Source organism: Lissotriton helveticus, chromosome 4_1 (assembly GCF_964261635.1).
Source record: "Lissotriton helveticus chromosome 4_1, aLisHel1.1, whole genome shotgun sequence".
In the NCBI taxonomy this organism is placed as follows: domain Eukaryota; kingdom Metazoa; phylum Chordata; class Amphibia; order Caudata; family Salamandridae; genus Lissotriton; species Lissotriton helveticus.
Window position 1 is genome coordinate 713,218,277 of NC_136063.1, and position 23,449 is coordinate 713,241,725.

At 45.7% G+C, this 23,449-nt stretch overlaps 1 protein-coding gene across 3 annotated transcripts in view; it reads left to right on the forward strand.

Moving 5' to 3' along the window:
* Positions 1-23,449, forward strand: part of CCDC178 (coiled-coil domain containing 178) — a 1,259,352-nt gene that overhangs the window by 157,697 nt on the left and 1,078,206 nt on the right. For all 3 annotated transcript variants that reach the window (XM_078685673.1, XM_078685671.1, XM_078685672.1), the window contains exons 6-8: positions 9,651-9,745; positions 16,033-16,236; positions 16,619-16,839. In XM_078685673.1, coding sequence (XP_078541799.1) covers positions 9,651-9,745; positions 16,033-16,236; positions 16,619-16,839 — 520 coding nt within the window. The remainder of the gene's footprint in view (positions 1-9,650; positions 9,746-16,032; positions 16,237-16,618; positions 16,840-23,449) is intronic.

Below are 23,449 nucleotides of genomic sequence, written 5' to 3' on the forward strand. Positions count from 1 at the left end.
GGCCTTCAAGTGGCTTGAAATTGATAACACTTTGGTCAACACTAGAGCCACAGAAAGTAATGGCTTGGTGTTTATGCATACATATGCCTCGCTCATAAGATTGTCCTTGCAGTTGAACATATAGGACAAGGTCAGAGACATGCCCTTAGATGGCCAAAACCGGTATACTCCAATGAATTATGAGGTCATGGAAAATGCAATACTAGTTAGTGGCGAAGTCCTCAAGTGCTATTACTTTCAGCCAACCAAGCGGTACTTATCTGTATTCACAGCCTTTGAAAGCTTTCAAAATTAGACAGCTATCTAATGGTACAGAATATTTTTGTAATACTTCCTCAAGAAAGTATGGATCTTCTCTAATACACAGGGGTTGAGGATGTATTTTCTTATTTCACAAGTAGAGCTTTTACATAGCCCAGAATAATTCAGTAAGAAGGTCACTCCTTGAACCTTCTGCTTGCACCCCTCCCCCCCCCACCATCTACAACATTTTAAAAAGCATACCCAGAGCTGTTGCACAACATACAGCCTCTCCTGGGAGCTCTGCAAATGGTTTCAGAGTAAGAGAAGGGTATGGGGTTTCACTCCAGCAACTTAACTGTGCTCAAGAAAACTAAGGGCATTCAGCCTAATTTAGAGCTACATGTCAACCACCCTCAGCTCATAGACACAATTTATATGGTTAATCTGGCACACATTCTAGAGACAGTACATCACAGCCTCTGTTGATCTTGAGGATGCTTAATTTCACATTCCCCTCAACAAAGAGCATCAACACCCAAGGTCGGTTATAGATGGCCAATACTACTAATAATGCTTCAAATACGACTTTCTACAGTTATGACTTTGGAGGGGTCATCCAAAAGCCTACATGTGCTTTTCAGCACTCCTCACAGCTGTGGCTTTCTATACACATTAAAAAATAAGGGCTATTTTTAATACAAAATACTTCAGGTCTGTCAGTATGCTACCAAATTATATTAACTAAAATATGATCTGACAAATATTGTGTTGTAAATGTTGTTTACGAAATGTTTGTCCCATTGGATTTGATAGAAAATCTATCCCTAATGGAATTATACTTTTGTAAACAATATTTATGACACAATATTTCTGTCTGATTCGCATTTTTGCTAATGATATCCTGACATATGGCGAGCCATTCATGCAAGTTCAGACCTATTTACAAAAAAGGATAAATCCCAGTATTCACTCTTTGCCACTGGTCTGAGATCAGATGATGATTTGCTAGTGGACACTTTCCATGTAGGAAATTCCAATTTTTACTACATTTCCATCATCTTTTTTGATTGACAGTCGTCTACTGACGTTTATTCATTCCATCTCCTTACGGATAATCTTTTAAGCCACTTTTAGCTGAGACAGGTTCTGCTTTCCAAAAGCTTTCTGGAGCGTCTTCAGGTTCCAGATTTTCAAGTTCAACAATTGGGACATATTCTCCATCCCTCCCTATCATTGTTGAACTAGTTACTGAACAAATAGGGAATGTACGAAGGAACCTTTTGGTATTGATGTTGCATGGTGACAGGAAAGCTCCCCTACACATCAATACTAATGCTCTGCCTCCATAGATGATGCCTTAACCTCTATTTTCTTCATTCAAATCTTCCATTAGAAGGGATCTGGAGTTACAAGAAATTCCTGAAACAGATCTAAAGGAATATTTCAATAAAGTTTAAATATAACTGAGTGCAGTTGCGTTTTTTATTTCAATTAAGACCTCATTCTTTCTCACCTGAGGAAACTTTACATAACCTGAAAAAGGGGCATTAAAAAGTAGCATGATTGCTCATCGGCCATGGTGGTCTCACCCTAAACAACATTGTAGTGAAGGCTGCTATTGCCACACAGATATTTTCTTGAATGGCCGAGGCCAAAAATACAAAATATCTGCTCATTCGCCACAGTTAAAGGATCATCGGTGGGGTTCAAGATACAATTGTCCATTGTAAAGATTTACAAAATTAGTCCTTAAGCATTTTGTAACCATTGGTTACTTGATACATCTTACTGCAAAGATGCTGCCTTTTAGCCAGGATGTTCAGAGCAACCTAGGAAACATGGTCTGGAGTATGATGCCTCCTATTCCCAGCAGTAAAGTGGCTGGCTGAAAGTTCCCAAATAGGTGGGAAATAGGGAGTGGTATGAAAGAATAAAGAAAAATTAAATTTATAGTGATTTTGGTACTCTAAATAACCGTTCTCTCCTTCCGAATAACTTCTCAGCCCGCCATTCATTAACCGCATTTTGTGATCCAACAACACGTGTTGGAGAAGAAACATACAGGAAGTGATCTGATGTCACTGGTGATTCTCAGGTAAGGGGTGGGGCTTGTACCGTTGATCTTTCCCTACCCCCTAACACTCCCCACCCACACCTCTCCCAAGGATCAAGGTGTCCAAGACTAATTGGGCACCTCGGTAGGCATCTGTCTATTCTCCTGAGTGGTGACGTGCCTAGTTAATTGATGTTGTCAGTAGATGTGAGGTGAAGTACCATTAGGTACCTGGGGAAAATTAGTTCTCTGTATTCTTGATTAAGAAAATTGATTCATGGCCCCCATATCTTTTAGAGAGCCACTTTTATCTCTAATGTTGCAATGATTGTTTCCATCCCAGGCAGGCGCCAGAGGCAGTGTAGCCAAGGCCCGTAGTCTGGTATGGCGTCTTTGTCCTACAAATCTGAGTTGGCCTGTCTAGCTGCTGCCAGAGCCAGGTGTGAGCGTGGGAGTAATGTGGGTGTGTTGGGCAATCCCAGCAGAGTGTAGGCTGGATATGGGGTAATATCTGTGTGGAAGATGCTGTTGATGCTGTCAAGGACCACTGAACAGTATGGCCATAATTTTAGGCAGTTCCATAGGAGGTGTGTAAGGGTACCAGATGAGCCGCAACCCCTCCAGCAGTCCATGTTCTTAGTCTTGAACCGTGTGTGGACTCAGGTGGGCATGTATTACCAATAGTGTGCAACTTTGATCATGACTTCCCTTCCTGTGGCACTGGTGTGAGGGTTAGAATATTTCTCCCATTACTTAGCTGTAGGTATGCGTTCTAACTCCTTTCCCCATCTCTTAGGGCCGACATTCATGTTTGTGGGGTCGCACTTATAAGCTACTAGTACAGGTTAGAGACCCAGTGTTTATCATCAGACTTGGTGATTATCTATTTCTCAAGGGGTGTCAACAGGCGGGGGACCCTATTTCAGGCTGTGTGACTCAGTGTTGTATTTGCACGTAGTACATGCTTTCTCTCTCTGGGAGGCCGTAATCCCTCGATAAGTGTTCGAAGGGCAGTAAGCCATTCCGATCTTACATGTCTACTATGTGCTTGCAGTTTGCTAGTTGTCAAGCTAGGAAGTCACTTCCCATTCTGGCTGGTGGGAAGGCAGGATTGCATATGATAGGGGTCATCGGTGATAGCATGAACCATGTGCCCCATGTGGTAGCAACATGATCCCAAGCCAAAAGAGTGGCCCGCAGCTATATGTTTCCCCATGGTCTGTGTTTCTTGGGCTGCCAAGGTATTTTCCAAAAACAGATGTCGGTGACCAATTGGTCCATAAAGCACTATTGCTTCTCGGAGGTTGGGCGGTGCCACTCTACCAGGAAGTGCAGCTGAAAGGTTATGTAGTATGTGTTGAGGCATGGGGTTCCCAGTCCTCCCTCCGATGAGAGGACATACTGTTGCCACTTCAACATTTGAGCTTTTTTTCTCCTCCAGACAAACTCCTCCATCAATTGTTGCATTGTGGGGAGCATGCCTCAAGGTGGCTATAAGGGGAGTACTTGAAGAAAAAATAATATTTTCAGTAACAGGGTCATATTAACTGCCACTATGCGGCCCACATATGACAGCCTCTTCATCTGTCAGTAAGTCCCTCCGGGTTACTTGGAGGAGATTGGAGTATTTTCCGGTCTACCATATGATCAACTGTCATGCAAAGCTTAATGCCCAAGTAGGTGATGTGCCTAGGAGAATGGGCATTGTGCTTGGAGAGAAAGCAGCTGCTCTTCTGGAAGGCCAAGTATCAGGGCTTGTGATTTTAGCATGTTTACCTTAAACCAGAAGCTTGGCGTCCTGATCATGTCAAAGGGCTAGCAAAGTGGGTAGAGGGTTGGTCAGTGTTAGGAGGATGTCATCTGTGTAAAGTCTAACTTGTGTTCCATGGGCCGAACGTGACCCTCGTGATGCAGGAGTTTCTATGCAATGTTTTGGCTAGGGTTTCTATATAGAGGGCAAATTGGAGAGGGGACAGGGGGTAGCCTTGTTGGGATCGCTTCCATATTGCTATGCGATCCGAGGGTAGGCTACGGAGCCGTATTGCTGGGTGGTCATAGCTGCTGGGCTCCCACTTCTGGAATTTGGGGCCCATATAGCATTAACAAATACCTCTCATAGAAAGGGCCATTGAACTCTATTGAGTGCTTTCTACGCATCGATTGATAAACGAAAGGCATGTGTTGAGACCTGTAAGGTAATGTTCATGATATGGAGGATACGTTTTGTGTTATCCGAGCAGCTCCTCTCGAGGATAATGCCAGTCTTGACAGGCTCCAAGAAGTCTTGCAACTAAGAAGTTAGGAGCTGAGCCAAGATGTCCATAAAGATCTTAGTGTCGAAGTTGAGGAGCGAGATAGGGCGGTACAAAGAGCAGGAAGTGGGACTTTGTCTGGTTTGGTTATGACTGTGATTAAGGCAGACTGCATTGTCGGGTTGAGCATGGCAGTTACTGCAAAGGAGTTACATAGTTAGTAAGGGTGCCAGTTACAAAAGAGTGCTGTGAACCCATCTGGGCCCAGGGCTTTCTCAACTCGCAGCTTGGAAATGCTTTCAATGACCTCCTCTATTATTATGTCCCCTTCTAACATAGCTGTATGTTGTTTCGTAAGTGACAGTAAAGGGGTCGCATCTAGGTTTGTCTGTATGATTTCAGTAGGGGAGGGATCTGTGGTGTAGAGTGTGGAATAATATGTGCGAAAAGCCTCCACTATCTCCCTTGGTGTATACACCGTGTCCCCTGTGTGAGTTGTAACATGAGTAATATTGCTGTTCTGCTGTTTAGCCCTGAGGTGGCAAGCTAACAGTTTTCCTGCTATATCCCCTCCCAATTAGTACCTATGTTTGGTGCGAGGCAGTGCGCATTCAGTTGGATCCTAGTCCAATGTCGAGCTGTTTTCTGGCCAACATGTGCTGGTGCTTATTTTCAGGGAGCCTGAACTCTTGTGTTGGGCCTAGAGTTCACTCACCACCCCGTCCAGCTCCCCACATTTTGCCTTTCTGTCCATGTTGATCTTCGCTACTATAGCTATGAATTCCCCCAGCAAAACCACCTTAAGAGCATCCCAAAGCATGGCTATTTGCAGGATTGACCCTTCATTCTCCACCAGGTAGGAGGAAATGCGGTCTCAGATAGAGTTCTTAATCTCTGACCACTTCAGAAGAGTATCATTCAGTCACCATTGTAGTAGCCGGGGTGATTTGTCTAAATCAGATAGGGTAAGCATTACAGGGGCGTTGTCAGAGAGGATATGATGCCTATGTCAACCTGTTGCACCAAAGGGATAGACACTGTGCCATGCCCAAGTAGTAGTCTAGGTGAGCATACATCTGATGTGACGCAGAGAAATACGTGTAGTCATCTAGTAGTGGGGTGGTGGGCTCTCCATATATCCACCAGCACAAGGTATTTGAGCCATGTGTGAGTTTCCTTTGAAAAGGCTTCCTTCTGCCCCATTTTATGGGCCAATCTGTCAAGATTGGTGTCCATTACCTCTGTGTCTGGGGTAGTTAGGAACTGGGATATTGCTTTACAATGGAAGTCCTCCTGAGTGTTGTTGGGGGCATATACATTGAAGAGGGTGAGTGTGTAGGTGTGCTGTGTTACACGTACCGCCAGCGGTCTGCCCGGGATCTCTTCCACTGTGTATTTTGCCCATGAAGTTATTAGCCACTAGTATAGCCAGCCCTCTCCTCTTAGCTGGATCATAAGAAAAAGTATATTAGGTAAATAAGCAGGAGAGGAGTCGGTTCCAATCCCTGTTGAGCAAATGTGTTTCTTGCAATAAATATATGTGACAGCCTGAATCCTTGATATGCGCAGCAAGGAGCCATATTTCGCTGGGGCATTAATGCCCCTAGTGTTCAAGCTAAGGAAATGCAGAAGCGTGAGTGGGTGGACTCGCTAAACATGAGTGGTGTGAGGTATGCGGGTCATTAGAGGCAATAAGGGCTGTGCACCATTGGGCAAATAGCTCCTGGAATCCGTGAAGTGGCGGAACTTGGGTGTCCCTCGTGTTCCCTAGTAACATAACAGTAAAAATAAACAAACCTTCACTTCCCCCGACTGGCATAATCCATATGGATTGTAGGACCTAAAGTGCATAGCTCTGTCATTCTTGCTCTCTTTATACTCCTCCGTCCTAGCCCGCCACTTGCTGTAGTGGTATGCGATCACTGCCTCATACCCTTCTGTAGCAATGGACGGCGATTAGTTAGTCACGCCGTTACTTCCCAATTTTTAGATCATCCATCTGCAGCTTGTGCAGTATCGCTTGCCATTCTCTCTGAATTTTATCCTCAGACGGTTTCGCTGTTGATTTCTCCCTTGGCACCTTAGTGCTTTTTCCATCTCATTGCGATGTATGTTCCACTTTAGATGGGGTGCCTAGTGGGAGAACCGAGCCCACGACCACAGGAGGTTGATGATCTCTTCTGCCTTGGCCAGGGTGCGTACAGCATGTGTCTCCCTGTTCCTGGTAAAAAGCACTCGGAAGGGGTGTGCCCAGTGATACTTCGCTGCTTCACTCTGTTGGAAGTTGTTGATTGGTTTTAGCTGCCGGTCTCAAATTGAATGGCGCTCATCTGTCGAGCAGCCTCCATTATAGCCTCTTTCTGGAGTAAGTAGTGCAAACAGGTCAGCCTATCTGGTGGGGCTTCACCTGATTTCATAGCTCTATTGACCCTATGGGTTCTGTCCAGCTGTACATCTGTTATCAATAGCTCAGGTATGACCTGGTTAAACAGGAGTTTCACATATGCCTCATTGTCTCCTTTCTCTACCCCTCAGTGGATTCCACAGATTTCCAATGTTTGATCTCCATGATCTATTTTCCAGGTCCTCCATGATGTTTTGGTCCCTTAGGTCGACCACTTCTTGTCCATAGGTGTCTATTTCCTCCCCCCTTGCATTGTTAGCATGCTCCAGAGTGGAGACCCTTTGCCCCATGCTCCCCATATAATGTCTCATTTGTATTATGTTGTTTATGACTTCTGTGTTGAGGAGGGTTGTGTCTAGTGTTAGGCGAAACTCGCTGACTTTCACTCCGTGGAATTCTGCAGAGTTACATGAAAACTCTATGAGATTCTATGAAGTTCAGCAAGCAGGCAGAATCAACACGCCAGGCTGATTCTTTGCACTGGGAGCTTGTTCCACACTGCCTAATCAGTACGGACAGTATCATGCAGTGTGCCAGAGGGTGCTGCTTCTTTGGTGCCACTCGAGTAGATTTTCTACTTAAGGGGGAGATTTCTCACCGTGAATGGCTGCAACCTCCCACGTTGAGGAAATCTCACTGGGTGCCATCCTAGCACCCGAAAATCGTGCTAGGAGACGCCAATTCGTGCTCGCCAACTTACTGTTGGTGAGCAACGTGTGAGAAAAAACTCTGCCACACAGCACTTGGCGGAGTTTTGTCAGAACTCCATATTACAAGTGTAACGTGGAGTGGGCAAAACTCCAAATACTCCACTAGCGGATTGAACTTTATCGCTCATCCCTAGTTATGTCCCGATGCAGCTTGTCGAAGAGATCCTCTATGAATGCCCTGGTTAGTAAGGGTTCTGCCCTCGCTGGTAAGGTTTTACCCAGCACGGATTCTCTGCTCTTCTCGCTGTCGGGCTCCTCTTGCAGCGTGTTTTGGCTTTTTTTGAGGGCACACTGGTGAGTATGTCTCTTCGGAGCGAGTCCTTGTGCGTATTATGGACTGCCATTGCTGTCGAGCTTGAGGCATGAAGGGGTTGCCCAAGGAGCAGAGAGCGCAGTTCTTTTCTGTGGGATATGCCTCAGGAGGGGGATATTGGCTGCCACCACAGTAGTCCCCCAGCAAGGACAGCGCTAGCGATGGTGAAGGGCAGCTTAGGTTGTGTCGGCAGCAGGGGCCCATTGTAGTCTTGTTTACACCTCCAGTCCATAGCCGGCCTTTCCCCAGTCTCAGTGGGGGAGGGCAGAAGCTGGTGATCATCTCTCACTGGCCTGGATGGCAGTCCGGGCAGCTATTTCTGTCACAGGCCAGGAGGACTTGGCCCTCCCCATCAGGCCAATATCTTGTGGCTAGGGGGTCCCTCAAAACTTTGCCACATTGCAATTTCACCTTTTGTACCCAGGAAATAGGTGATGTAGTAAAGTAATGTGTGGTGGGGCCCCCTCACCTCTCCCGAGGCTGGCTTGTCCGGGCGTAGGTGTCAGGTCTGGAGCTGCGGCTTCCTGTGCGTGGGCGACAGTCCTTGAGGGTCCTTCTTCCTCCCGCACGAGTGGGCCGTGCTACTGCTGCCACCTGCGTTGCCGACATCTTGTCCCTGGTGGGAAAGGTGCTGCTGCTGGGCAGTCGGGAGTCTCTGCAGCTACCCCACCTGCCTGGTATTGCCGACTGTGGGCTGCCCGGGCTGCTCGCCACGAGGCAGCAGTAAGCAGCCGGCGAGGGTGTGGTCTCAGCACAGTCTGAGCTTCTTGGCGAGTGCTGTGAACACCGGCTATGGTGGAACATCTCCCCGTGAACAGAAGGTGCCCGGGTGCAGGGGCACTTTGTGAACGGAACAAGGAGGCTGGGCACAGAGTGGAGTTGAAGCATTCCTACTTCATCTCCATCTTGACCACACCGAGTCTGCTATATTATTTTGATCCTTATCCCATCATCATGTGTTGTTAAATCCATTTTCCTGGATCCTCTCATTAAATACACCATGTTGGCAGAACAAGATTCCTAGCAATGAAACTGTGCAAATGCCTTTGCAGACCTCCATAAAGCGATGTCATCCCAGCAATGCAATGCTGGGCCAGGCTAGGAATGGCTACATGTGGGTGGGATTCGCTTTACATTTTGTACCCTCATATTTTTAAACATTGTGGACTAGTTTCTGATCCGGCTCCATGGCAGTGCCAGGTTTCGAGTAGGCTTTAATGGACAGAAGCTTTCTCTTTCGAATCTCCTTTACCTTTCACCGCCTAAAAGTGTACCTGTTCTCCATTGTGCCACCTTCACCCATGCTTTTCATGTCATATGTTCTCAAGGTCTGACAGACGAATGGGAATAAATCAGCCAGATTTCAAAAAAGAACTTCTTGACACATATATTTCACTTTTACAATTGCTCAGTGAGGCTCTATTCTACCATGTCATTGCACAGGGACCTGATCAGTGTGAAGAAATATGATTTTTACCAAAAGTGTTGGTCAGGTTTTGATGCATCATCAACTATTATTACTGTACTTCAAGCAAGAAATAAATAATGAAAACTAATCATATGTCATTTGGAATGTCCAGTGTAACAATGGATTGTTTTATATGCTTCAGTAGCTTATAGGCTCTATTTGCTAAACTGTTGCAGAATTCTAATTTGATTGGTTATCTTAATACAGGCTTTCATATGTTAGCAGCGATACATTTGATGACAGTGTTCTTTCCGAAACTTCTAAGGAGCTACACGTTGTTGGTGTTGGACTCATTGAACCAGGTAGGGAGATTTACGATTGGGTTATTGTATTTATTAATGACGAAAACCCGTGGGTGCTAGAAAATAATATGTGTTGCTCAAATATGTAAGCCAAAACAAAGTGGACAGCAGTAGGTTATTTTAATGCAGATTCTTTAATATTTAACAATAACCGTGCTACTTACACGAGGCAAATGCAGGCACTAGCTTTGCATTGGAAGGGATCATAAAAAATCATTTAAATGGAAGTAGAGCACATAAGACATTTGAAATACTCAGTGCTGTTTGAAAATGCTGTTGGATCTTCCTAATGTGTTGGTAGAGGATTATTGAAATGTTCATGTTTCGTCCTGAGAACAGGGCTTAATCAAGACTCTAACATAACTATTCAGAACAAATATATTGAAATAATATCCCATGTTCACAACCACATTCAATTAATAAAACACAGCCAAATGTTTCGGAGATATTGCTAGAGAGTGTAGACATAAGTGAAATATTGAAAAAACTGCTTTTCCAGGTGGGACCAGATTATTAGTATTTTGGTGCACTTTTTTTTTTTTTTTTACATGGAAGAATAGTCCCCTCTATAATGGATTACATTTCTGCAGCATGTCACAGTGACAATATGCTGCTCCCCCAGTGTTTTGATGTCCAATTTAATAAAGGCTGTCTCCTTCAGGGGTAGTTGTCAGGGGCCCTGGCTACAGTCGGAGAGTAGCCAGATATTGGCGTGATTGGACTCTCAGCAAAGTAGGCTCTTGGCCCATGAAAAAGGCTAACATTCATACAATTTTGTCCTAGATTAGTAGTTTTCATGGGTCTTTAGCTTGAAACTGGCCAGTTGCTGTCTTGTTTTTAGTGGACCAGGTCATGACTGGACCAGGGGCAGCTACTGAACACACAGTTTTATAAGTTGGAACTGGTGAATTGGAATTAATGGGTAGGTTGCAACTCCAAAACTGTCAGACCACAAGACCTAGGATCACGATCGAAATAGTTTCTGTAGGAATTTTATCTTTTTGTTCTTTTATTTTTATTTTTGAAGTCTGATATCTGTTTTTATCGTATGTGGAGCAGCTGGGGCCTTCTAATCAGTCTCCTGTTGTGATTGTTCTGCCCTGAAATGAAAACATAAGTTTGTGCTTAACTTACAATATTTTGCATTTTTGTAAGTCATCTATAAATGTCTTCAAAATGTTGGCACACCTGTGCAAAGTTTAAGTTTGGGATGCAAGCTTGAAGGAGAGATTTTCTCTGCTTGCATCTATAAAATGAGATAAAATAACAAGCAAACAAGCCCATGTCTCATGCCGCACGCATCTGTCCATAACTACATTTGGCACGTTTGCTTTGAATATGCCCAAAATGAGTATAGTGACACACAAAGTTCCATTCTGATTTTTTTATAGAGCACAGATCATCAAGTTTACACATCTGGAGGAGATTTATTTTGTTAAGGAGGTTTGGGCTAGCCTCTGTTGAAACACCTCATGACATCTCAAAATCACTAGTTCTGGGGAAGACTTTGTAGATACCACTTTGAAAACTCTATACATGGAGAGAAGGCTTAGGCCTGGCAAAAGGTTTATTCTGCCAGGTCAAAATGGCAGTTTAAAACTGTACACATGCAAGCTGCAATGGCAGGCTGGTACTTAAGCGGGTAGCATTATCAGTGCTGCAGGTCAACTAGCGGCTTTTAATTTAAAGGCCCTGTGCACTGGCAGTGGCACTTTACTATGCACTTACAAGTAAATGAAATATGCCCGTTGGTTATAAGACAATCTAACATGTTGTAAGGAGAGAGCCCAAGCGCTTTAGCACTGGATAGCAGTGGTAAAGTATGCTGACTGCTGTGTGCCAGAGGATGAGCATAGGTTAATTAGGGGGTGTATCTGAATTCAGGGCCGGCTCTAGGCTCACGGAGGCCCTGAGCAGGGAGTGTAGGTAGGGGGCCCGAGGCTGCCAAATCCCTGCCAGGGGCCGCCACGCAAATATGTATCTAAGGATATATATTGGCGTGGCGGCCCCTGGGGTTTGGCGGCCCTGTGCAGGTGCACAGTTTGCACATGCCTTAGGCCGGCCCTGCTGAATTACCCTGACCAGGATTGTGGTCCCAACTTGGACAAGGTGCCTACCTCTGCCAACTAGAGACCCAATTTGTAATAGTCAGGAACTGTCATGATAGTGGTTCCTGCCAATGTTACAAGATATCCGCTGGACCTGCGGACATCTCTAAATCCGGAGTACTGTAAAGCCGTCCGAAAGACATTACTCTCTTGCCCTGTTTTCTTTTTTGTGAATTTGTTTTATTGCACAACATGACATGTGTATATGCAGGCACTGCTGGGCATATGAGTTGTTACATAAGGCACAGTACATGTTCGCTCGTACATTCAAGAACGGTGACACAGGCCCTCTTCAGCAGCAGACTGGACTACGGCTACGCACGCTATGCAGGACTCCCAGCAAACACCTACGATGACTACAACGCATCCAAAACGCCTCCGCCCGACTGATCGTCAACGTCCCCCGCCACAGCCACATCAACCCCCACCTGAGAGACCTACACTGGCTCCCCATCGACAAGAGGATCACCTTCAAGCTCCTCACTCACGCACACAAAGCACTCCACAACGCCGGACCAGCCTAACTGAACAGCAGACTCAACCTCTACCCCCCGACTCGCCAGCTCTGCTCCGCCAGCCTCGCCCTCGCCGATGTCCCCCGCATCCAATGAACAACCTCCGGCGGCAGATCCTCATCCTACCTCGCCGCCAAGACCTGGAACACCATCCCTACCCACCTACGGCAGACCCAAGACCCACTCGCCTTCAGAAGACTCCTCAAGACGTGGCTCTTCGAGCAGTAGCGGCACCCCCTCCCCTCAGCGCCTTGGAACCCTCACGGGTACGTAGCGCGCTTTACAAGTACTCTGATTGACTGATTGATTCTCAAGGCAGTATAAAAAGCTGTAGAAAACAAGACATGTAAGTGCATTTGCAATTTGTCTCCAACAGGTAGGTGAGAGAAGGGAAGAGAGAAGAGCAGGGGGCACAAAAAGATATGACAGTTACACCATAGCCTACATTCTTGAGTGTCCTCTGAGGCAAATTTGTTGTTACATGGCCACCTCTGCACATTCTTGCATGTATAGACTTACAGATTAAGCGGTTGCACTGGCGCTCATATATTGTTAGGAGTCAATAAGGTAAGCAATAAGAAAAGTAGAACTTTGCATACATTAACAACAAAAAAGGAAGAGGACAAAAAGGAAAAGCTACGAAACGTGTGCAACAAAGTGTTCAGCCCCCAACCCCCCACTTCTATGTACAGTGTTACATATGGTTCATTCAGTTAACAGCTACTAGCTGCCTCCCCATTTCTAAAGTGTGTGTTCATGTATTGACACAGCCAGCATATGTCTGCCAGTAAGAGAGTGACGTGTTGTATACACTGCCTCAGTGTGTATACATGTTAGCTACCTATGGCCTGTGCATCAGAGGGGTCCGCAGATGGTGTGTCTGTATTACGCTATAATTCAGTGTAGAGAGTGTCCCAGTATGTTGGGATTGGGATCTTACTCAGGGTTTCTTCGAGCTTGCTGACAAGGCTTTCCTCCTTGGTCCAGGCGAGCATAGAATTCCGCCAAGCTTGTATGTGGGGGGGAATATGGTGCTTTCCACCTTTTACTGATCTGCCTCTTGTCCACTATCATTCCCAGATCAAAAAATCTGGACTTAACTTTCGTGTTGGGTGTCCTGCAAAACTTGTGCAATAAATATGTGAGCCAATCGAAAGGCAGCTCCTGCCCATACTCTGTTTCCCTGATGGAGCAATTACTATACTCTGATGCCTAAATCAGCCCCTAAATGTTCACCTTACCTGAAAAGAAGATCCCTTATTTTTGGGATCAGTATCTCTTCATCCAATTATGTCCTCTTAATGGCTATACTTTTACTGGAGGTATAAATAATTTGACCCTTAGGCATCACTTCTTTCCCCTCATCCCTCAGTCACAACTTCCATGAATTGGACAAGACGTGGGGCCCCAAAGCCTTGATCACTTATTAAATTGTCTCAATTATATATGAGATTACACATTTTGGTGGTTTATAATTGCACTCCATAGACTATGGGCAGGGCTCCATCCCATAAATGTGTAAACAGGTAATAATGAAATGCTAACACCTAAGTACAATAATTATGTTGTGCTATTACAGGTAGATAATCTTGATATCCATAGTTGAGATTACATATGAGGCACACTTGATTGGTTATGTCATACAACTTTATTTTCTTTGTGAGCTTCACTGTGTTTACAATCAGTAACAGAGAATGACAGGCATCACATTTCGTCTCTTTGTGGCACGTAGGCCTGGGCTTTCTCAAGGCTATGGAACTGCATGAACACTCTGAATAAAGGGATTGTATTATTTGTAGCAATGTTGAACACTTTTGACCCTATTAAGCCCCATCATGATTTAGGTTTGTTCAAGAGGACCCTCTAATAATTCACTTGTGGTGCAAAGTCAACCCAAGTGTGGTATTCCATTTAGGCGCAAAATCATGCAGCACTGAGAGAACATATGGTAGTGGGGTGTCAATTTTTTTTAAGTATACATCAGAATAACATCACATTTGGTTGACAGCACAATGAGGTGCAAATTCACCCTTAGTACACCATCATCATGACTGTGAAAAGCAGTTAGGAGCAAAAACCACACTCCTGTGTAAAATCCCTTTTAGGTGAACAATAACTTGTAGGTGGAAACTCACACTTTATGTCAAGTTGTCAAGCTCTGGCCAAAGATCCTGACAATCTCTGCCATCCCTTAGCCTCTCCAGAGGTATAGAAAACTCAGATACTTCATAAAAGGAAGAAGAGGAAAGTGTGGTAAGGGAAGACACAATGCAGGAGAACTTGCTGAAGTAAAGTGTTATTTGGAATGCACAGTCTGTGCTGCTGTCCACCAGCAGACTGGTACACTGGCATGGTAAGTGTAGAAAAGTCAATGATCAAGCAGTTCAAAGTAAGATATTGGATAGTGGTGAGTATCATAATCTGATCAGGGCGGAGAGAGGGTGATGACACCAGACATCAACTGGGATACCAGCGGTGATTATCTTGTCACCAAAAAGCAGGGAACTCCTTACGCAGCAGTAGACAGATGTTAGCCAAACAACATATAAGCGACAAGACGAAAAGCCCAAAAGGGATAATGGCAGTGTCGCACATGAAAGGGGAACCAGGAAGGGAGAAAACAGAAAAACTGATAGAAATCAAGCTTGGGTGGACGAGTTGTGCAGGGGTGGAGAGCCAATACGACCATGAATCATTGCCAGACAAGGAGCCATGAGTGTCTTTAAATATGTGTTATACCACGGGTGGCCCGGAAGTGGAATTGTGAGCTAGAAGCTCCCTCCCTCATAGTCTTTATTGATTGAGTTTTTCATAGATGCCATTACTCAGTCTTTCAGAGCTTCCAATCTCTTCCCTGTCTGAATCTGGTTATTCCATGATTCATGGCAAGTCCAGAATGTAACTGAATGATTACAAAGGTATGCAGCATTGTGGTATCCCAAATACGAGTAACATTATATTTTCATGCAGAATCACATAACTGTGCAAATTCACTATGGTACAACATTGACAAGAAGTTTGGAATCAATTTTAGGAGGGAAATCAAATTTAGTAGACACATTTAGGTGCAAAATCACCATGAATGCAGCATAAACAGACAGTAGAAACACTTTTAGTAAGCCAAATGCAGTGTATGGATGCTTTGCTTCAACATTCTTGCATTGCAGTTGAAAGTACTATTAAGTTAGGTGCATGGTGAGAGTGAAATCCTCCTCAACTCTGAACGAAAATGTGAATTACACCATGGTCAGGTAGTGGTTGAAGGGACCTGGCTGACCCAAACTGACCTCTGTCTGAAGGGAGTGTTGACCACACGAGCTCAGGCAAACCTGACAAGGTTGTCAAAAAAGTCCCTTGGATTGGTATTCTATCAAGTATATACTCACCCTGCTCACAATAGTTTAACTTCAGCACCTATCCTCAGCAGAAGAAAAAGAACGCCTTGTGGATCAATCCAATTTAACGGGGACGAAAGGGACAGAGGGTTGTGGTGTTGAGTATTTCATTAAAATATGTGTTGCTTTTACTGTGTCACTGTAAATTGTATCTTTCTGTTTTCACTATCAAATTGGGCTGTCCTATACTAAAACGAATCGATGAATGGGTTATTTTATTTACCATTCGCTCTTTACATTCTGGTGCAATATGTTGACAATGTGTTAAGACTCCAGCAGAACCGAGTTCCTCAAGTATGAGACGGAAGAGGTGGTATCGGAGGTCATCAGACTAATTTGGCGCCTAGAAGCCGACCGCCAGGAAGCCGAAGAGGCTTTGATGCAAGAGAGGCAGCGGAAGAAAATGCTGTATGTGAAGATTGACACTTTATCTCTCTGGAAGCTTCAGCATCTCGGTTCTGCTGTCCAAAAAGGTAATTGAGAGAGTGGTCATAAGACTGATCATAGACATGCAGGGGATAAAGACGGTATGTAGCAGGGGCATTTGTAAACAATCCATGGATCATATTCAACTCTGTTCCTATGGAGTCAAATGAGAGTGAGGTTGTATGAATGCCTTTACCGCGTGGCCCTAATATGAACTCTGCATCAGTATGTAATGCGCACAGCGCTATGCATTAGCATGGCTTGTTAATGTACTGGAAATGCTTATTTTCGCTTTTATTTTTTACGATTCCGGACATTTGGTGCTTCCAAATCAATGTGCACGAATATGTCTGGCACCGTAAATGCTTTATGACAGTCGTGAACTGCCCACTGATCTGCTGACGTACTTCTTTTGTGCACGTATGACAGAGCACGAGGCCTGTGTGAGGGATATCTCAGAGCTGCAGTGGCACGTTTCCGCTAAAAAGCAAGAGCTCCAGAAGGCACTGGCGGAAGCCCAGAAGTTAGAGGCGGCCAATGCAAAGCTGCTCGAAGACCTGGACTTTCTGGAGAAACACTGCCCCCTGCTGGAGGAAAAGCTACATCTGGAAAACCAAGCGATGGCTTCTATAAAGCGGATCCAGGCTGAGGTATTCATTTATTTATGCGTTTTAATATAGCGCGGACTTTACCCGAAGGTGTCAGAGCGCTTCACAATAGGAACAGAACTGATACATGAGAACATTACAAGAGAACAAATTACAAAAGCAAACGTTACATTACATGAGGCAAAAGTGACAATCGTGAGCAAATACAAGAGGTAGCAAACGGTGCATTACAGGAGGAAAAAGCGACATGTGTGCAGGTTACAAAAGCGTACAAAGTATAAGTAGAGGAATAATACTGCAATAAATGGAGGACACTCAAACACAAGAATAAATGTTACGTAGGCAATGGTGGCACTTGTGCAAGTATCGAAAGCAAACAAAATGTAAGAGGTAACAGTGTGTTATAAGAGAAAAGTGACGAGTGCATGTTACAAAAGAGTACCAAACACATGTAAAAGGGTAATACTGCAATAAATGACAGACTCTCAAACCACAAGAACACACTGGAAAGGCACTTCCATAGTCATGGAGACTAGAAATTTTCTGTTCTAAAAGGTCTTCCTTCAGATAATAGAGAGGGCATGAATTAACTTTGGAAGTGTCTTTGAAGGAGGAGAACTTTGAGGTCAGTTTTGAAGGCCTGGAAGGAGGTGGTGGTCCGGAGCTGAGGCTGAAGTGAGTTCCAGATTCTCACTGCGTTGCCTGAAAAGGATTGGGCCATCGATCTTTCCTTCTTGAAAGTGGGAGGTTCAAGCAGTAAATTTTCTGCATAACGTGATGGTTTAGAGCCTCCAGAGAGTTTCAGTTTATTCGCCAGGTAGCGAGGAGAGGAGGAGTGCAGGGCTTTGTGGGTGATGTAGGCAGTTTTGTAGATAGATCTTGCCTCAATGGGAAGCCAGCGGAGGGTGGATAACATGGGTGTCATGTGGTCGCTTCTTTTGGCCCCATAAATGAAACGAGCTGTTGAATGGAGAACAGACTTAAGGGGGGGGGACAGGTGGGATTTGGGGAGGCCAGTAAGAAGAGAATTGCAGTAGTCCAGTCTGGAGAGGACCAGCGATTGGACCAGGGTTTTAAGGTCATGCTCCGGGAAGAAGCAACGAATCCCCCAAAGAAGGCGCAGTTGGTATCGAGCAGACTTTGCAATTGAATTAATGTGGGAGAGTAGATTGAGTTTTGTGTCGAGTATCACACCAAGGGATTTTGCTCTGTCAACAATGATGGGTTTATTGTTCAGTAGATTCATCTGGTCCATCCATGATTGAACCGGGGGAGGAGCAAGTGAGGAGGAGAGGAGGAGGAATTCAGTTTTGGAGGGATTCAGAATCAGTTGATGTGTTGACATCCAGTTTTGAATGGAGTCCAGAGTGGAGCTTAGGACGGAGGGATCGTGAGTGGAGGCAACCTTGAGGTAGATTTGAGTGTCGTCTGCGTAGAGATGATAGTGGACCCCAGATTTACTTAGGAGATTTCCCAGTGGTTCCAAATAGAGATTGAACAATGTGGGTGCAAGTAGAGAGCCTTGAGGAACACCTTGACCCAGTGCCAAATTAGATGAAAGACTGTCGCTATTTTGATCATTTGGGATCTATCAGAGAGAAAGGAAGCAAACCATTTAAGCACAGTGCCCTCCTTGCCCATTCTCTGTTAAAGAGTGTTGAGGAGGGTGTTGTGATTGACAGTGTCAAAGGCTGCAGAAAGGTCAAGGAGAATTAGAAGACAAGACCCCCCCGAATCGAGTATCCGCAGCGCGTCATCAATCACTTGCAGAAGGGCTGTTTCAGTGCTGCAGTTTTGGATGAAGCCGGACTGAAAATTGTCAAGAAGATCATTGTCCTTGATATGACGAGAGAGCTGTTTCGCAACACATCTTTCTGTGATCTTCGCAAGAAAGGGTAGGTTAGTTATGGGGCGAAATCTGTTGAGGTCATTTTCATCAGCAGTGGGTTTTTTAAGCAGAGGGGTGACCTGCCCAGTTTTGAAGGGAACAGGAAGGGAGCCTTGACAGAGGGAGAGGTTGACCAGAGTGGTCCAATAGGGAAGAGAATGGGTATAGAAGTCAATGGCAATGGCAATACGGATGGGGTCAAGAGAATGGTTGGACGGCTTTGTTTTGAGGATGCACTTGAGGAGGATATCTTCAGAGATGGGGTTGAAGTTCTGCCAAATGGCTAGTGATTTGCGCTCCTCTGGAGGGGTAGGATGAGCGACCTGATCCACAAGTGATTTAACTTTTTCGTCAAAGAATACAGCGAAATCCGCAGCTTTCCTTGTAGAATCCTCCAACTTGGAGGTTGGGGGAGAGCAGTTAGTATTCTTGATGAGATCAAATAGGTTTTTGGGTCTATTTTTGGCTGAGTCAAGGAGGGTTCTGAAGTGTGATGCTTTCCCAAGGAAGATGTGCTTGTGGTACTTGGATCTTGCTGAATGAAGCGTGGCCAAATTATCGGTGGAGGGCGCTTGCCTCCATTGTTTCTCCAGGGGTCTTAGGTGCTTCCTTTCTTCATAGAGGGATTTGTTGAACCAAGGTGCTGAGGGAATGGGCCTTTTCTTTTTGCTTTGGAGAGGAGCGACGTTATTGATTTCGACTGCAAGGACTGAAAGGCATCGGGAGGTGAGATCGTCAACATCTTGGTTCGGGTCTAGCCTTAGAAGTGACAGAAAAGCTGATTCACAGAGGGAAACAGTGTCAATATTTTTAGTGTCACAGAACCAGGAGATAGCCCTCTTAGGTTGGCCAAGAGTTATAGAGTGTGCTAGGTGAAGAGAGAATGGGATGAGGAGGTGGTCAGACCCGTCTACGTGAATAGGGGTAGCGATAGAAAGCATGCCTGCTTTAGAAATAACAAGGTCCAGGATTGAGCCCTCAGAGTGTGTTGATTCTGTGCAGCATTGGATAAGATCGTTTGTAGAGAGGAAGGTGGCCAGCAAGTTTGTGGAAGAGTCTTGCAGAGAGCCCCAGTGGAGATTGAAGTCACCCACAAAGGTCTGTTTGTCACTTTGCGAGTATTGGTCGCTGATGAAGTCAGTGAGTTCCTCCATAAACGAAGGGCCGCTGCCAGGTGGGCGGTAAATGACATGGAATCTGAGGGATGAGCGCTGGTGTAGTTGAAACTCAAGGGATAGACATTCAAAAGTACGGAAGGCGCTGATGGGAGAAGCCTTAAGTTGAAGGGAGTTTCTAAAGATGACTGCAACACCTCCCCCAACTTTGATAGGTCTGTCATTCCTAAAAATAGAATAGCCTGTGGGTAATAGGAGATCAAACATAGAGTGAGAAGTATCATTGAACCAGGTCTCTGTTAGGAAGAACATGTCAATATTGTGAAGGGTGATGGTATCAGAGATTTCGAGTTTGTGTTTTATTGCAGATCTGCAGTTGTGGAGCAGACAGCGCAGCTCTGTCGAGACTGTTTTGGTGACGGGGGCACTTGGCCTCAGAAGGGTGATAGGGATATTGTACTTATACGGGGGTGCATGGGAGGGTTTAGGTGGATTCTTGGCTCTGACAGAATAGATGGTCGGAATAGTGTAGATAGTTGGGTTACTCGGAGATGCAAGTTGAAGAAGGGTGGCATTCAAGGGCTTGTGTGAGTGAACGATGTTTGCAGACGACAGGTTATGCTTGGCTATGATGGGGTGAGGTGGTGAGGTGCATCCCGTGGGAAGGTGAGAGTTTTCCAAAGGAGTTGAGGTGAATGGGAAAGTGGAAATCTTGGAGCTTAAAAGTGAAATGGAAGCTACAAGCTGGGAGATGGAGGTGATAAGAGAGCCTAGCTTAATTTCAAGAGAGAGTAGGGCAGAGCACGGAAGGTTGGGTGTCTCGATGGCAAAAGGAGGGGGTGAAATTGGTGGTGGAAGGCAGGGAGAGGTGGGGGGACAGGAGGAGAGTTGGGGTATAGGTTTCATAGGTGGGGAAAGGTGGAGGTTGAGAGTGGGGGTTGGTGTATCAGAGGTGAAGGGAGAGTTGTCTTTGTTGGCGTTGCACGAAGGACATATTTAGGGGAGATGGGTGCAGATCAAGGCGGTGGGGTAGAAGGAGAGGGAGAGGGGAGGACTGTGAGGTGTCATAGGAGTGTAGGAGGTTTTGGAGGAAAAGAGGGGAGGTGGTTGGAGAGGTCCTGTTGGCTAGGAGAGGTGGCTGTGAGGGAACGGGCATCTGGCAGAGTTAGGGGGTTGGGAGAAGGGGAAGTTGAAGAAAGGAAATGGTTCTGCTCGGCCCGATGGAGGGAGATGGAAAGGGTTACCAAGGGGGGAAAGGGGGTAGCACAGCATTGCTGGCGGAGTGGGGGGAAGGAGAGAGATGCAATGGGATTGTGGAGAAATCGGGGTAAGAAGCGGGGGGAGGAGGGGGTAGAGAAGAGGGGGAGAGGGAGGAATGAGGGGAGCATAAGGAAAGTTAGCTGGGGGAGGACGTTGGAGGAGGGGTGGACTAAAAAAGGGGGTAGCAGGTAGGAATAGGGGGAGGAGTGAGATTGGAGTACCTAGACGGTGCAGATTGGACGAGGAGCGTATTAGCTAGTGGTAAGGCTGACGTGATGAAGGGGGGGCATACTGTGAAGTGGGAGGAAAGGGAAAGGAGGGCACAAGGGAGGGGGAGGGAAGAGGGCCAATCTGTGCCTCCCGAAGGGGGCAGCCTATTGGAGTGTAGGGTGGTCAGGGGAGGAGAAAGGGAGTAATGGGTGGAGCTAGATGTAGAGTCAGGGGAAAACCCGGTCGCAGAGGAGGGGAGTAGGGAGGGGAAGAGGTGGTCAAAGATAGAGAGACAGGTGTCTTTGCCTTGGATCATGACAGTACCGTTGTTATGGATTGAGATGGTAAGGGAGCCATTGAAATACGCAAAGGAGGAGTCAGTCAGTCAATTAGGCTTTATTTCGATATGGTGCATATCTTAAAAAGCATTACAAATAGATAAAAACAGTTAAAAAGCCAATGGATACATAGAAGGAATACAATTCATATTACAAATAGCACAAATAAATTACATAAGAACAGACTAAAAATACATATTAAACAAGGTGCAAAAGCCTAATAGATCTAATACGCCATGCCCAACATAAAAATTTCGCCACTCCACATGCAAAAAGGGGCCGCGGGTCCGTTTTCAAGATTCGTAGGGCCTCCTTGTGGGATCTAGTCCTAAGCTCTGTACAGAGTGGCTTCAACCATCTGCGGCGAGGAGCTGCATTGGCCGGGCATTCAAACAACAGGTGGGGGACTGACTGTATCCTGGTCTCACAGAAGGGGCAGAAGGGAATTGTCTGTGCCGGGACCTTCCACCTGGAGGTCAGATTCCCAACTGGAAGTAGCCCTATCCCCTAAATTTAAAATATAAGGCCCTGTCCCAGGGTTTTAAAATAATATTCAGGTATAGCTCACAGAAGTCCACCTCCTTGACCAAGAGGAAATCCATAGTGGACCTACACAAATTGGCGTTACTATTTCTGCCATCAAACATCCAACTCCAATATAACTTCTTCAAAGCTAACTTGGGCGGGGCAGTTCTGGTGGACCAAGCGTCTTCAAGGCCCAGGTCTGCAAGAAGGTGCTTGACTACCCTTAGCCAGCGGATCTTAGACCAGCCAGGCGTTGAAAGAACTTCTTTTAGAGCTTCTGCATAGCTGGACATTTCAGGGACTCTCCAGATACGCGCCCACAAAAGAAGAGGGCGCAACCTCGCCTGGTCAATAACAGGCCGAGTACCCATATCTTGAAGGAGTGGTAAAGTTGGCGTACTATAGGGGAGTCCCATTAAGTCCTTGTGGAATTTGTTTTCTGTCCGGGACAACTGGTCCACATTCTCCACACCCCAAAGTTCCGCCCCATAAAGAGCTGCACTGGCACCTCTTGCCCTATAGATGTCAAGTACCGGTGCAATGGGTTTGAGGGTTGAGGCGTGCTGTTCGTTAAGGAGGGCCCCCACCACCCTCTTGTGGGTCAGCAGCATCTTTTGGTGATGACATTTCCAACTCATGGAGTCGCAGAGACGAATACCGAGATAATCAAACTCCTTGACCCTCTAGAGTGGAACTTAGTCAAGAGTAGGTGGTTTGACGGTCTTCTTTGGGGGGTTTAGGACTAGGTACTTGGTTTTCCCTGTGTTGATAACTAGTCCCCTAGAATCGCAAAAGGACTTAAAGCTAGTTAGAAGATTCTGCAGGCCTGCTGGGGTTTTGGAGATCAGGAGGGTATCATCTGCAAATAGGAGGGTGGGTATTCTCCTGCCAGCCAGGGATGGTGCGTCTGCAGGATGTTGTAGCAGGTGCACCACCACTCCGTTGACGTACAAAGAAAACAGAGTGGGGGCTAGCACACATCCCTGGCGGACCCCTCTATTTACAGGAATACGTGCTGTTTTTTGTCCCTGGTTACCCCACCTGATCTGTGCAAAGTTGTCAGCATGCAGTTTTATCAGCATGCTCAACAAGTATGGGGGAATTCCAAATTCATTGAGCACACACCAAAGTTGGTTACGTGGGACCAGGTCAAAGGCAGTCCGTAAATCTATAAATGCTAGGTACAGACTGCCTTTGCCCAGTAGAACCACTTTCCAATAAAGCATCATAAGCCGGAATGATTGCTCTATTGTCCCCATTCCTGGTCTGAAGCCAGCCTGGTAGTCAGAAAGGATATGATTCTCCTCTACCCACTG